The 16750-nt window shown below is 34.1% G+C and overlaps 1 protein-coding gene across 5 annotated transcripts in view; it reads left to right on the plus strand.

Annotated features, from left to right (window-relative positions):
• The window catches only part of PDS5B (PDS5 cohesin associated factor B), a 160466-nt gene that overhangs the window by 120183 nt on the left and 23533 nt on the right, over positions 1-16750 (plus strand). For all 5 annotated transcript variants that reach the window (XM_019736560.3, XM_019736561.3, XM_019736558.3 and 2 more), the window contains exons 22-24: positions 10814-10882; positions 12276-12412; positions 14485-14608. In XM_019736560.3, coding sequence (XP_019592119.1) covers positions 10814-10882; positions 12276-12412; positions 14485-14608 — 330 coding nt within the window. The remainder of the gene's footprint in view (positions 1-10813; positions 10883-12275; positions 12413-14484; positions 14609-16750) is intronic.

Consider the following 16750-nt stretch of genomic DNA (forward strand, 5'->3'; position numbering starts at 1 on the left):
GTAATAGATATGCTGGTCTTTAACATTTTAGCTACTGTGCGAATGTGTAACGAATAATATGGTCTTGGACACCTTTTCATATATGTATTGACATTTTGGCTTTCCTCTTTTGTGAAGCACCTGCTCAAGCCTCTTCTACCTTTTCCTATTAAATTGTCAGTCCGTCTCTTACTTCTAAGATTTCTTCATATATTCCATTGACAGTGTATTTTGCAGTTTTTTCTTCCTGCTTTATAAACTGCCTTAATGCTGTTTTTTGATGAACAGGAATTCTTATTCTTAATAAAACCCATTTTATCAGTTCTTTTCTTTTTGATTAACACTTATCTGGTTTAAGTCTTTTTTGCCTTGTCCAAGGTTGTGAATGTATTCCCTATATTAGTTTCTAGAACTGTGCTAATATTCTAGCCACTAGCCTCATATAGCTAGTTAAATTTCAGGTTTAATCTAAATATAATTATAAATTATTTACACATTTCAAGTGCTCAGTAGCTGCATATGACTAGTATTGGATAGCACAGAACATTTCACCATCTCAGAGAGTTCTCAGTGTTGCTCTAGAAGCTTTTTTGTTTTAATTTTCACATTTAGTTCTATAATCTACTTGGAATTGATTTTTGTATGTAGTATGAGATAGCTGTCAAGATTCATTTTTATTTCCATCTGACTCAGCACCATTTATTTAAAAGACTGTCTTCCCTGCTGCTTTTAAAAACAAAAACTGACTTGAAATTCACATAACATGAAATTCACATAACATAAAATTATTTTAAAGTATGCGATTCAAATAATATTTAGTATATTCACAATGTTGTGCAACTACCACATCTATCTAGTTCCAGATCATTTTCATTAAACAATCATTCCCCAAATGTTTCCCCAGCCCCTGGCAAAAAACAGTCTTTCTGTCTCAGTGGATTTACCTATTCTGAATATTTCCTATTAATGAAATCATACCATATGTGTCGTTTTGGTCCACTTCCTTTCAGTTAGCATAATGTTTTGGAGGTTCATCCTTATTGTGTCATGTTTCAGTACTTCATTCTATTTTATGGCTGAATTATATTCTATTGTATGTCTCACGATTTCTTGATCCATTCCTTCATGGTTGGACATTTGGGTTGTTTCCACCTTTTGGATATTGTGAATACTGCTGCCATGAATTTTGTGTCTTGAGTATTTGAGTATCTACTTTTAGTTCTTTGGGGTATATGAGGTCTGACAGTTAAGTTTGGGAACTTGTTGCAATGCTGTTTCTAACCTTTTTTGATATCAGAGGGATTATTCATTATGAATTTGTACCAACTGGACAAATAGTTAACCATGTTTACTATTTGGAAGTGCTGAAAGGGCTGCATGAAAAAGTTAGACGACCTGAACTTTTCTCCAACAATTCATGGCTCTTGCATCACGACAATGCACCAGCTCACATGACACTGTCTGTGAGGGAGTTTTTAGACAATAAACAAATAACTGTATCAGAACACCCTCCCTATTCACCTGATCTGGCCTCCAATGACTTCTTTCTTTACCCGAAGATAAAGGAAATATTGAAAGGAAGACATTTGATGACATTTAGGACATCAAGGGTAATACGACGACAGCTCTGATGGCCATTCCAGAAAAAGAGTTCCAACATTGCTTTGAAGGGTGGGCTAGGTGCTGGCATCGGTGCATAGCTTCCCAAAAGGAGTACTTCAGAGGTGACTATAGTGATATTCAGCAATGAGGTATATAGCACTTTTTCTAGGATGAGTTCATGAATTTGTTAGATCTCATATACGTAGGAGTAGATTTGCTGGGTTATATGATAATTCTCTGTTTAACTTTTTGAGGAACTTCCAAACTGTTTTTCACATTGGGTGTACTATTTTACCTTCTCACCAGCAGTGTATAAAATTTCCAATTTCTTTATGTCCTTGCCAACTTGTTATTTTCTGTTAATTTGATTATAGCCATCTTAGTGAATGTGAAGTGGTATCTCATTGTGGTTTTGATTTGCATTTCTCTAATGACCAATGAAGTTGATCATCTAATGTACTTATTAGCTATTTTATATATATATATTTTTGTTGTTGTTTCTGAATAATGACTATTCAGGTCCTTTGCTCATTTTTTAAATTGTGTTGTTTGTCTTTTTGTTGAGTTGTAATAGTCCTTTATATATTCTAGACACGAGATCCTTATCAGATATTTGCAAATATTTTCTTTCACTCTGTAGGTTTTCTCCCTTTTTTAAAAGTTCTTTTTTTTAATTGAGATAAAATTAACATATAACATTATTTTAGTTTCAGGTATCCAACACAATGATTCAGTATTTGTATAAGGTATAATTTTAAAAATATGGTGAATGTTTAAATTTTTAAAAATTATTACAGTGAAAGACACATTGCCATTAATCCCCCTCAAAAAACTCCCCCTCGCTTCAAACACACTTTTCGCATCATGCTTGCCACTTTCTGAAGCAGTTCTGGAAGTCCTCTTTCGTGAGTGTCTTTAATTGCGCTGTTGTGGCTGCCTCGATGTCCTGAATCATTTTGACTTTGGGGAAGAGCCAGAAGTTGGACGTTGCCAGATCCGGTGAATAAAGTGGATGAGGACACATCCTAATGTTTCTATTTGACAAATTCCCGTTCCAGAAACGATGTGTGACAATGGAGCATTGTTATGATGGAGGAAGAAGTAAAGACACTCACAAAAGAGGACTTCCAGAACTGCTTCAGAAAATGACAAGAACAATGGGATAAGTGTGTTCAAAAAGAGGGAGAGTATTTTGAGGGGGATTAATGGCAATGTGTCTTTTACTGTAATAAATTTTTTTAGACTTAAACATTCACTGTATTTTTTTATCACACCTCGTGTATGTTGTGAAATGATCACCACAGTAAGTCTAGTTAATATTCGTTATAATATTTATAATATTCATAGTTATAAATTTATTTTCCTGTGACGAGAACTTACAAGATCTGCTCTATTAGCAACTTTAAAAAATACAGTACACTATTACTAACTATAGTCACCATGCTGCGCATTACATTCCATGACTTACTTATTTTATAACTGGAAGTTTGTACCTTTTGACCCCCTTCACCCATCCCCCACTCCTACTCTGGCAGCTACCAGTCTGTTCTCTGTGTCTGTGAGTTTTGGTTTGTTGTATTTATTTTGGTTTTGTTTTTTGTTTTTTAGATTACACATGTAAAAAGGATCATACAGTATTTGCCCTTCTCTGTCTGATTTCATTTAACTTAATACCCTCTAGGTCCATCCGTGTTGTAGCAAATAGTAAGATTTCCTTTTTATGGCTGAGTCCATTGTGTATATGTACCACTGCTTTCTTATACAGTCATCCATCGATGGACACCTAGGTTATTTCCATGTCTTGGCTATTGTAAATGATGCTGCAGTGAACATGGGAGTACAGATATCTTTTCAACTTAGTGTTTGTGTTTCCTTCGGATAAATACCCAGAAGTGGAATTGCTGTATCGTATGGTAGTTCTATTTTCAATCTTTTGAGGAACCTCTACATATTTTCCATAGTGGTTTTACCAATTTACATTCCCACCAACAATGTACAAGAGTTCCCTTTTCTCTACATTCTCACCAACACATATTTCTTGTCTTTTTGGTAAGTCATTAACAAGTGTGAGGTGATACCTCATTGTAGTTTTGATTTGCATTTTCCTGATCATTAGTGATGTTGTGCACCTTTTCACGTAGGTATTGGCCATGTGTTTGTCTTCTTTGGAAAAATGTCTTTTGAGATCCTTACCCATTTTTTAATCAGATTGTTCTTTTGCCGTCGAGCTAGCTATATGTGTTCTTTATGTATTTTGGATATTAATCTTTTGTGAGATACATTATTTGCAGGTATTTTCTCCCATTTGGTGGGTTGCCTTTTCATTTTGTTGATGGTTTCACTTTCTCGATAATCTTTTCATGCACAAAAGTTTCATATTTTTGAAGTCTAGTTTATCTATTTTTTTTCTTTTGTTGCTTGTGCTTTTCATTCCACATCTAAGAATGCATTGCCAAATTCAAGGTTGTGAAGATTCCCTACTGCTTTTTACTATTACTTTTGTTTTAAATCATATGTATATATTCTAGTTTACTAGCCTGTTTTCCCGAAAATAAGACCTAGCTTGACAATCAACTCTAGTGTGTCTTTTGGAGCAAAAATTAATATAAAACCCGGTATTATATTATATTATATTATATTATATTATATTATATTATATTATATTATATTTATTATATTATATTATATTATATTATATTATATTATATTATATTATATTATATTATATTTGTTATATTATATTATATTATATTATATTATATTATATTATATTATATTATATTATATTATACCTGGTCTTACAGTAAAATAAGACCAGGTCTTACACTAATTTTTGCTCCAAAAGACTCATTAGAGCTGATTATCCAGCTAGGTCTTATTTTCGGGGAAACATGGTATGTTTCATACTGTCCTAATTATTGCAACAGGTTTTGATAACTGGTAGCCTAAGTCTTCCAACTGTCCTTACTGCTGCTGCTGCTGCTGCTAGTGCTAGTACTTCATCATCATCATCATCTGCAGTATTGTTTTCGCTTTTAGCTTTTTACATTTCTATCTACATTTTAGAATCAGCTTCTCTATCCCAACATATACACACACCTGGCTGTAATTTTGATAGGGATTGTGTTGAATTATAAATTTGGAGATAATATTCATCATTTTAATACTACCTTCCATTCCATGAACATGGTATTATAATCCTGAGCTTTCCATTTCATGGAGATGGTATATGTCTTAAATAGTATTTAATTTCTCTGGGTAATGTTTCTTAAATTTTTGTGTAGAGGTCTAGCTTATCTTATGTTCCTAGGCATTTTATGTTTTTTGATGCTATTGTAATACTATAATTTTTATTTATTTCCTAATTGCTTATTGTTGGCATATAAAGTTATTTCTTTTTTATATTGACTTTGTACTCCAGAATCTCGTTAATAGAATTTTTCATATCTGTTAATTTTTGTATTCTTTTGGGTTTTCTCCTTTTAACAATCATATCATTTGTTATAATGATAGCTTTGTTTTTTCTTTTCCATTCTTAATGCTTTTTATTTCTTCCTCATTCCTTGTCCATGACATTCAAAACGAAGTGGTGATAGCAAACATTTTTATCTCATTCCCTATTTCAGGAGAAAGATGGACTAATAGTAACTAATAGAGGACTCGAAAACGTTATTTAAATGGCATATATAGAACAATACAGTGAACCCAGTTCTGGTATACATTCTGTCAACTTCATCTTTTAATTAGAATAGTCTGTTTACATGTAATGTAAATAGTGATTTGGGTTAATTTGCCATCTGATTTTAATTTTCAGTTTGTTTTCTTAGTTACATATTCGTTTTCCTCTTCTTTCTTATATTATCCTCCACCACCCCCCCCCCCTTTTCTGGCTTGTTTTATGGCTTCCTCCAGTTGCCCTGGAGATTACAACATGCTCCATTGACTTGTTGAAGACCAGTATCAATATGTCTGTTTTAAACTTTCAGGACAGCAGCTACAGTATTCTCAGGAACCTTAGAATACATTAATTCCCTTTATTCCTTGATGCTTTCTGTTCTTGTTCAAACAGGACCATTACCATTGTTATTTTATACAGTTAATATTTATTTACATTTACCAACATATTTTCCCCTTTCTCTTGTTTTTCTTTCTTTTAGTCTGTGTGATGATTTTCTTTTTACCCAAAGAATTAAAGTAGTATTTCTTTTAGTGTGGATTATTGCCAATGAATTCTTTATTTTTGTCTGAAAATGCCTTTATTTTGCCTTCATTTTTTCAAAGGATATTTTTTTCTCCAGGTTTAGAATTCTAGACTGGTACATTTCTTCCTGTCAATAATTTGTAGATATTATTCCATTATCTTCCATTTTTTTTATCTTTTCTCTTGAAGTCAGCTGACAATCTTGTTCCTTCAAAGGTTTTCTTTTTGCTGTGAATAATTTTAATCTTTTCTATTCATTGGTTTCCAGTTTTACTATATAATGTGTGTGGATGTGCTTTTCTTTATATTTATCCTAACTTGGGGCTGATAGCTCTTCTCGAATGTGTAGCTTTTTTGTCTTAAATAAATTTTGAATAACTTTCAGGCATTTCTTCAAATACTATTTGTTTCATATTCTCTTCTATCTTACTGCAATTCTAATTACACACTGTAAACATACAATTCTTTTTTCTGTGACCCAGCTGTCTGACATACTTTTCTGCCTGCTCATACTTCAGTTTTTGTTGTCTTCTGACCTGTCTTTGAGTTCACTAATTGTCTTCAGATTTGTCTAACCTTTTGTTAAGCCCATGCATTGAATTCTTAATTGCACTTCTATATTTCAATTCTGTGATTTCCTTATAGTTTTTAATATAGCTTGTAGTTCGCTGCCAGAATGTTTTATATTGTCATTTAATTCTTGAACATCTTTAATTATGTTACAGTTTATGTCTTAGCCTCGGTGTCTGGATTTCCTCTGGCTTTTTTTTCTCTTGATATTTAGTCATCTTGTCTTGCACACATGTTATTTTTGATTGAATGGTAGACTTTGTTTACAAAAATTGTAGAGATAATTTGAAGCTCTGGATGGTTTTATAATTCCAGAGAGGATGTATTTTTACCTCTGACAGGCAGTTGAGCTATTTTCAGATCATCTTTATTCAATCAAGAATATTGCTACTGGGATACGGATACGAAAGACAGTTTGGGGAATATAATCAATAATGTTTTGTAGGGTGTCAGTTGGGCACTTGTCTTATTAGGGAGACCACTTCATGGACAGTGTAGATGCCTGACGACTGCACTGTACCACCTGAAGCTCTTCAGCTGTCAACTTAATTTAATACATACATATATATATATATATACACACATACATACACACACACAAAAAAAATACATATATAGTCACAGGATGTGGAGTACAGCATAGGGAATAGAGTCAGTAGAATTGTGACAGCTATGTATGATGTCAGAGGGGTAGTAGATTGGGGGAGGAGGGTTATCACTGTGAGGGGTATAAATGTCTAGTACATTGTTTTGTACACCTGAAACTAATAATTTAAAAAAACGCAATGTTTAGAAGCTGGGCTTCAGTTTTTGACAGGCTCATTCTTTTTCTGGTCATCTTTATATTTAGCGTGTATTTGGTTACATCTATCCAGAAGTTTGGGGTGTTTAACAGGGACTCTATTCTTTATTGGTCCCAGAATCCCAGTTTCTTTTTCCCTCCTAGCTCTGTGACAGTGATGAATGCATCTCCCAACCTCTCAGCCTTTTTCACTTTGAGAATAAGCTATCACGTATATGAGAAAAACAGTCCTAGCACCAAACTTAAATCTCTCGACTTCTTGCCTCTTTTGAAACTTTGCCCTGTGAATTCTCACTGCTTTGGTAGCTCTCTGTTGCCTTCAAATTGAATTTTAAAACTTATTTTGTCCAGCTTTCCCGTTTGCTCCAGTGGGAAAATAGGTCTAAGACAACCTACTCAGCTCTTGTCAGAAACAGATCTCACTTTCACCTCTTTTAACCCATTAATTTGTCCTATTTTATGTAATATTTGATATGTACAAAGGAATATATGTATGTAACGTTTGTATAACTTGTTTTACAATAATACCGTGAACACTCATGACTGTTAGTTCCTGGTTTTATTACTCACCAAATGGTTCTTCCTGTTTCTTTCCTGGGTTTATTATTCCCTAACTAAAACAAAACACCCTTTACCACATATATCTCTCTAAACAGGGTACTCGTTTAGTTTTGCTTGTTCTTGAGGTTTATGAAAGTTTATACCATATGTATTCTTGGGTGACTTGCTTTTGTTATAACACATTTGTTTCTTAGAATAATCCTTGCTATCCAACTCCAACTAGTTCATTCATTCATTACTCTGTATTATATCATAGTGCAAAATAACTCATAATTTATCCTCTTAATGGACATTTGGAATATTTCCTGTTCTTTCCTGTTTTGAACAGTGCTCCCTCCTATTCTTATAGAGGCCTCCTGATACATCTTAGCAAGAAATTCTCTAGGTTGTATTCATACAAGTGAAATTGATGAATCACACGTATACGAGGTGCCAAAAAAATGTGTACAAGTGGACACTTTGGTCATTGTTGCTCAAGCAGCAGTTCGCAGTAATCAGAAGTGTCTGGACGGTGATGGGAACCACTTTGAGCGCCTCTTGTCATTGCAGAAGTCAAACGTGACTTGTATTCATCTTTTGTTATCGGTATATATTGAGTATTACAATTTTAATACAGTTTTCTTTGCTTAAAATGTGTATACATTTTTTTGGCACCTTCTGTATTTAACTTTTAATTTTATTGTCGAGTTATTTTTTTAAATGGTTGTTAAAATTTATTTTCCTATCAGCCGTGTATAACATCAGTTATTGTCAGATTTCTTAATTTTTTCCCATCTAATTGATATAAAATAATGTCTCATTATAGTTTTAATTTGCATTTCCCTGGTTATTAATTGTTTATATGTCTAGTTGTCTTCATGTTTCCTCTTTAATGAAATTCCTTTTGATGTCTTTTGCCCTTTTTTTCCTGGATTGTGTTTTTTTTCAGAGGTACTCTACACAGAATACTTTTTCAAGTACCTATTGCAATATCTTCATAAAAATCTCATTTATTGTGTGTCTTTTTACTCCCTTTATGGTGTGCTTTGAACAAAACTTATTAGTTTTTTTTTTTTGAGTTACAGTTGATGTCTGATATTTTATGTTATTTTCAGGTAAAAGTTATTAATGTGGTTAAATTTATCATTCTTTTGTAGTTAATACTTTATAAATCTTGTTTAAGAAGTCCTTTCCTACTCCAGTGTCATAAAATTAGTTTCCCATATGTTCTAAAAGTTTTTGTGGTTGATTTGGGGAATTATTTTGATCTTATATTTGTCTTTCTTGTTAAACTCTTTTATTTTTATTTTTAAATATATTTATGAAGAATGCCAGCTTTGATTATTTTTAATCCTTGAATATTTTATCCTTATGTATTCCTTTTATTTCTGCATGTATTTCCTATACCTTTTTTCATTTCAACTTCTATCAGATTTAGAAAGAGTTATTTTCAAGTTTTCCGTGATAGTGAACCTTTTGAATATTTTTCAAAAATAATTTTTGTTTTGTTTTAGTTTGATATTCTGCTAGTTGTGTAAAATGTTCATGAATTTTATCGTGATGTAAGATTTTTTTATTAAATACATCAATATCTTATTTACATCGGTATCCCATATAAATCCATATCCCATTTAATGCTTTTCATCCATATCCCATTTAATGCTTTTCCATCCTATTATTTTTAGATTTTTCTGTCATTGGTTTTGTTCACATCTGTTTTAGTTTTGTTTTATTATTTTTGAACCCACCTGACAGTCTGTTGGTGTTATTTAGGATAACTTCTTTCATTTGTTTGTTTTTACTGTTTGTGATAATTTATGCAGATTGAATTTTTTTGTGAATTAAATATTTTCGTGGAGTATATCTTCGAGTAATTCTTTCAAAATGGCTTATAATTTGGAAACTTTCTCTCTGTCTTCGATTTCTGAAAATATTTCCCCCCTTATTCTTAAATACTAGAATTCTATGTCTCAAATCACTTCGCTGCAGAAAATTCACAGCATCGTTTTTTGGAGTCTAGGCTTGCAGCTGAGAAATCTGAAGTTGATCTGATTCTTGCTTTTTTTTTTTGGATAGGTTGTCTCATGGAAGCTTTTCTTTTTGACATCCTTAGTTCAGAAATTTCATCAGAATGTTTCTCTTGTGATTCCTTTTTCATGATTTCCCCTTTATACTTTGAAGGTACTTCTCAACTAAAGAATTGCTCTCAAGCAGTATGTAAATCTTTCAACTCTGTATTTAGGGAGTTTGCCTCCCAGATGTTGCAGGTAACTATCCTAATACCAGGGGGTTCCCTGAGGTGTTATTTGATTTCTGTTTCCTAGGTTGCCTCTGGAAATCACATGTATCAGCTGGGGGTACAAATGACATCTCCACTCTTCCAAACTGGGTTCATCTGTTTTGTCACCTTACTTTAATTTCCTGGCTGCCACTGTAAAATCACATCTCTCAGTACCTGCAGCTTATCATTTCAGGATTATATATACTGTGATAAGCCCTCTAGCTCTCTGAATTTTTTACTGTGTATTTTGTGTTTTTCAAAATTTTCTTATGATTCTGGCCTTTTGGGTCCCTTTTGTTTTCTAGCCCTGGGTGTTGTGGTGTGTGTGTGTGTGTGTGTGTGTGTGTGTGTGTGGCCATTTTGGTGGGATTTAGGCAGGAAGATATTAATGCGTGTTTTCTGTTACTTATCTTTAACTGCAAACCTTTCTAATTTTTTTTCCCTGTTCAAGATTTTTTGTATATATCTTTTCCCTTATTTAAGAACTACACTTTTTGGCTCCCTTGACTTTTTTTTTTTTTCCCCAATCCTAGACCTTGCCAGCTGCCTTAAATAAATGAACCGTTAGTCTCAACAGGGGCTATTTATAGTAGTGTATGAAAGAGGTTAAAGTCAGCCCGACCTCACACCTAGAAAGAACCAACTGGTGAGGACATGCAGTGCTCTGTGGGTACTAGTGAAGACAGGCTTTTCAACCTTTCTGAATAATAGGGTTAGATACAGTATTTTAGTCGTATATAATAACCGGCACTACAAAAGATAACGATTTCATTCACTTACTAAAAACTAAACATGAGAAGGCACATTCACATTTTAAAGTCCTTAATTTTTTTTTTAGCTTCCAGGAAAAAAGACAACTAAACTTTGGGTTCCAGATGAAGAAGTTTCTCCCGAGACAATGGTCAAAGTGAGTAATATTCATAGATTTGTTGATTTTAATATATTTAATGTATTCTTATTATAGGTGTCAAAATTTCTATTCCTATTATAGAGATATATGGCTATTAAAATCATTGAGGTTTTTAATATACATTCGCCCATGTGTTGTGAGAGAATAGGGCAATACTGAGAAACCAAAGGCCTTGAGGGTAGCTGCACATAATCCAATTTGTGAAGAAAAAGTTTGAAGACTGACTCCAAGTTGCTGCTTCTTGATCTCAACCTTTTAATGGCAAAAGACAGTGCTAGTTTTCTTATATACATTCTCCTATTCAGTAAAGATGGTTATCCAGGTTTTAAGACTGTTTATCTTTTCTATGGGTTTTGATAAAAAAAAATTTTTTTTAATTTTTTTTTTAATTCAACCTATAGTTCCTTGAATAAGAAGTTACACATAAAAGAATGTTCATCACCAGTGTAGAGTATAGATTTACTAAAACCATCAATAATCTATCTATAATTGTAGACCTCACCTCAGTCCACTGCCCAAGGTGCGAAGGCCAGGAACCAATATATTAAATATTGCTGTTTTTCTAGTTGTCATTTTTTATAAATGTTTTCAGGGTGTGTGTGTGTCTGTGTTTATATTTCATATATTAATTATCACATTCCAGCTTCAGATTCTATTTCTGTAGACCTGTAGAGTAGCCCTTCCTTTAGCATTGAATGACGCTTGATACTTGTAAGTTCCAGTATAAACCTGTTCTCTCAGCATTGGTCTCAAGCAGCAGTTCCGTATAGGTGAGCAGTACTAGACCGCAAGGCAGGCCACCTGCATTAGACTTCATGCTCACCATGTGGCCCAGGAAAGGGATCTTAAGAGTATCTGCCACATGCCACTGTTCAAGACCCACTTAACCTCAGAGACTTGAAGCTGTAAAAAGCTAAGATAATATGTGAGAAGGAGATAAAATGCACCCCTTCAAAAAGGGTTGTTGGCAAACATTAAAGATATTAAAGTACTTAGGTACCTCGTAATTACAAAATACAGTACAAATGTGAGGTGGTATAGTCAATGAGACACAAAAAATTGAATACAGTTCACACACAGTTGGGAACTTAACTTTTCTGTTATCATGAGTTTACTGTGGATTCTAAAGGGTAGAGTGTATGTTGGGGAAACTGAAAAAAAACACACACAAAAAACTAGTTCTTAGTTAAATCATTCATTTGTCAATCGCCTAGGGGGGGTGAGGCATCTTTAAAATATTCCAAGTTATCTTCATATATGTGGAAAAGAATAATTATCTTCCTTTTTTCCTTAAGCATCAATTAAAAACATTTTTTCATTTTTTTAAGGTTGATACAGAATTTCTTTAAAACGCAGGAATGTTTTATTTGTTGATTTGTCTTTTAAATAGATTCAGGCTATTAAAATGATGGTTCGATGGCTACTTGGAATGAAGAATAATCACAGTAAATCAGGAACTTCTACCTTAAGATTACTAACAACAATATTGCATAGTGATGGAGACTTGACGGAACAGGGGAAAATTAGGTATGTAATTATTATTTCAGAGTTCTTTGGATTGCACAGAATATCAACCTCTGGTGTAATTATTGAATGGTTCAGTTTCTTTTCAAAAAATAATATTGCTTTGTAGGTATCCATATATTTTATTATAATATACTTTTGTACAGTGCTTATTTCAGAATGGCAGGCACATGTCTGGTGCAGGTACTACTATACATCGTAATTATTTTAAAAATTATTAACTTACTTGAGTATCTAGTGTGAAGATGTTAGTGTACCAATAAGTAACTGGTGTTTTATATTCTTGTTAATGTCTAAAAGAAAAAGAACAGATTAGGTAGAAGGCAACTTATTGAATCTGTTTCCAGAAGTATAAATATATGCAAATAAAACAATTTTTCTCAACACATTTTTTGTTTTTGTTTTCTTTGAAAGAGGTAGTGTAGTATAGTGTTTGGAAACATAGACACTGAGCCCAGAATCGAATCCTGACACCACCACTTACTAACAAGGTGACCTTTAGCAAGTTACTTTAATGTCTCTGTGCCTCAGTTTCCTCATAGAGAATGATTATAACCTATCAATCTAGCTCTTATGATAATTGAATAAGTTAGTATATTTAAGGTATTTAAAACACTGCCTAGCACATAGTAATTACAAGTATTGATGGTGGTAGTGCTTATTATGTCAGGCTAGCTAAAATTTAGAAATTGGGCTTCTGTGGAAACACAAGTGCCATTTATTGCCTCTAATTGGTAATAAAAAAATAAGAGGATAACTCCTCCCCACTTAACATTGCTAGCTTAAAGACTTTGAGAGAGTATTAAAAAAAACGTGACTGCCAGCTGCTTTCTCCCTTTCTATCTTCATTTTTATTCTTCTTGTATGTTTTGCTCCTGGTGTACTTTTTGCATAAAACTTTGTGTACCATTCCACACGTACAACTCGTCTGTCTACTTTCTTTTAGTCTAATGAATTGTCTTCACCTCTCTACTTTTACAATTTGTATATGCTAGTGTTTAGGATTTACGTAATAACGGGAGGAAAAAAAATTTCCCTAGTATGAATACATTTTTGCCCTTTAATTTATTAATTACATTATTATGTGCATATTTAGATCTCATCTCATTTGTTTTTATTCATGGTATTCCTTAACAAAATTAAATGTGTGCTTGAATTCTGCAAGTGGATGTGAATTGCATTGGTTCTGCAGGTTTAAACAAGGCTTTATATAGAAACCTGGTCTTCAGAAACTTAGTTGTAAAGTATTTAATTATAACTATTTCTTTTTATACTAAATAAACTGCAACAAGAAAACAGTGGTGGAGTGATTTACCTCAGAACAGCTCGTAGGATGTTACTATAGATGAAATGAAAACCAGCTCTGAGACCTGTGACTTGAGAACACATTAGTGGTGTCATGCATTCAGTCAGTGTTTTTACATAATCCTTAGAGAGAGAAAAGAAGGGGCTTAAACCAACTAGATATTAGATCTTGGAAGACTAAGTTACAACTTTCCCTCCTTCCTCCAAGATCCTGTAAATCATCTAATGTGGAAGGGTTGTTCAGATGTAGTTACTAGTCAAGAAGTTGCTAATCTGTAAAGTGTGTCCCATTTAGCAGAAGCTTTCTTTCCTTAAACTTAAAGGAGCCTCTTGGAAAAGTTGAATTACAGATGAAAATGGTAGTGTTTTATCCACTCACGTGCTTTCATTCTACTTTTGTACTTAGCGCAGTAGTTTCAGTTGACTGATTAGCAAGTTAGGACATTTTTATGCCTAATCTGTAAGCAAACGCATAACAACTAAGCTAACAAATAAATGTTTTTCCAGGCTTGGGTGAAAGCTATTTTTGTAGGATGAAAGAATTAAATGACTTTAGCACAGACTTACATTCCAGAGAAGAACTCAGTAATATTAGACACTACCTTCCAAAATCAGATCAACACAGTATAGTGTTCATTTTGTATCGCTAACTTGTTTTCTGCCCTTTTCTTGGCCAGAGGAATTGTTACAAAATTAGCTATAGAAAGCAGGAATGTTTGGGTGCGGATATTTGGAAATGTAATTTACACTTGCTTTTGCTTCTTTTCCAGTAAACCAGACATGTCACGCCTGCGGCTCGCCGCTGGGAGCGCTATTGTGAAGCTGGCGCAGGAACCCTGCTACCATGAAATCATCACGCTGGAACAGTACCAGCTGTGCGCGTTAGCAATCAATGTAAGGAGGGCTGCACGGAGCAGGAGTCTGCGGGGTCCTGACTGTAGAAGAAAAACGTCCTCAGTGACGTGGAGCTACACATCTTGAATGTGTATATCTTGTTTTGGAAATGTTATGGAGGAGAAACATTTCCAAGTTCTAAAACTGTCGTTTGAGTTTTGGGTTGCTAACATGGTACAGTTGATTCTTATTACTTGTAGTACTTCTGTTCCACAGAGTCATTCCAAGCACTGAATTAGCAAATACCGAACCATTGCTCACAGGGGACAGACGGGTGGTTCCTGCAGGTGTCTAGTCACAACCTTTTTATCCGTCGGTCGGTACATGACCTTGTTTAATGTATAGGTATAGGTGTTTCCTTAACATTGAACTCACAGCCGACAGCACTGCGCCTCATGCCTGAGGGAAGTTGTTTTTTTTATTTTTTTTTTTAAAGATTTTATTGGGGAAAGGGAACAGGACTTTATTGGGGAACAGTGTGTACTTCCAGGCCTTTTTTCCAAGTCAAGTTGTTGTCCTTTCAATCTTAGTTGTAGAGGGTGCCGTTCAGCTTCAAGTTGTTGTCCTTTCAGTCTTAGTTGTGGAGAGCGCAGCTCAGCTCCAGGTCCAGTTGCCGTTTCTAGTTGCAGGGGACACAGCCCACCATCCCTTGCAAGAGTGGAACTGGCAACCTTGTGGTTGAGAGGATGCGCTCCAGCCAACTGAGCCATCTGGGAGCTCAGCGGCAGCTCAGGTCAAGTTGCCATGTTCAATCTTAGTTGCAGGGGGCGGAGCCCACCATCCCTTGCGGGACTCGAGGAATCGAACTGGCAACTTGTGATTGAGAGCCCACTGGCCCATGTGGGAATCGAACCGGCAGCCTTCGGAGTTAGGAGCATGGAGCTCTAACCGCCTGAACCACCGGGCCGGCCCATGCCTGGGGGAAGTTTATCTAACACACGGATTTTCTCCAGAAGGCACATCCCAGCCTTCTTGCCCTTAGAAGGCAACACTTCAACACTCTACTTGGAAGCTATTTTAAACAACAGTCAGCAACAAAAAGTACAAAAATGTGAAAAATGTGGCACTACATACCACCAAAAGGACAATCGTTTATAGTGAGTGCTGAAACCAGAGGGCAGAGCATGGCCTTGTTGAGCCTCCACTGGACACATCACCGCAGCTCACATTTTGGCTGCTCAGTGCGTTCACTCAGGAATGACTGTGAAAACGTCACAAGTGCTGATTTGGGGGGTATACAAATAAATATTAGTGAGTAGGTAAATTCACAAATGCAGAATGTGCACATAATGAGCATTGAATATATTTAATTTTTCAAAGGAAGAAAAAATATGGAAGTTTATAGTTTTATAATAACGATGTTAATTTCTGGTAAGAAGCATTCTTTATTACTCATTTTAAATTTCAAATTATTAACAGGGATGTTAATGGATTCATATTCCAGTCTTGTGGGTTTCATATTAGAGAAACATAATATTTGAACTATATAACTTTATAAGTTACTGGCATCGTTGAGAAAACTAAAGAAAAAGGGCTTCCATGGTAGTAAATATGATGTTCCAGTATGAGTTTTTCATTCATAATTTGGTTATTTTACACTTAGTTTTCCTGTTCTTTTCCAGTCTATGTGTAAGAATTTGGCATTTATTTCAAGGATTGTTGTAAGTTTTCTTTCTATCCCCCTTCCATCTGCTTATTTAAAAATTGCAGCTATGTGTAACCCTACATATAAACTATTACCTATTTTTTAATTGTAATCATTTTGTCAATTTCTGGTTATTTGCAGTCTTTAAAAGTTATTCCAAATCCTGTTGATAATTTGTTTTAGTTTTAGTGTTGTTATTCAGATATTAGACTAAACCACTTGAGAAATGAGATTTTTGAGGAGCCCAGGAATTTCTGGTTTAGTTTTCCCCCTTAATTTTGGAGATAATCTTATTTTGCAAGAAGGTGAAAATTTTTAAAGTATGTGTTAAATTTCGTAGAAGAAAACATCCAATGTGATTATTTTTTAAAATTGGTAATACCTGCATTCTGTTGATTTATCAGATTCTTGGTCAGATATTTCTTAGGGTATTGGTGCTATTAGTATTGAAGTAGAACATTTTTTAAAAACCAAGAAAATATGGAAACATGTAAAAA

Source organism: Rhinolophus sinicus, chromosome 16 (assembly GCF_057876585.1).
Source record: "Rhinolophus sinicus isolate RSI-liver-muscle chromosome 16, RSI-T2T, whole genome shotgun sequence".
NCBI classification, from domain to species: domain Eukaryota; kingdom Metazoa; phylum Chordata; class Mammalia; order Chiroptera; family Rhinolophidae; genus Rhinolophus; species Rhinolophus sinicus.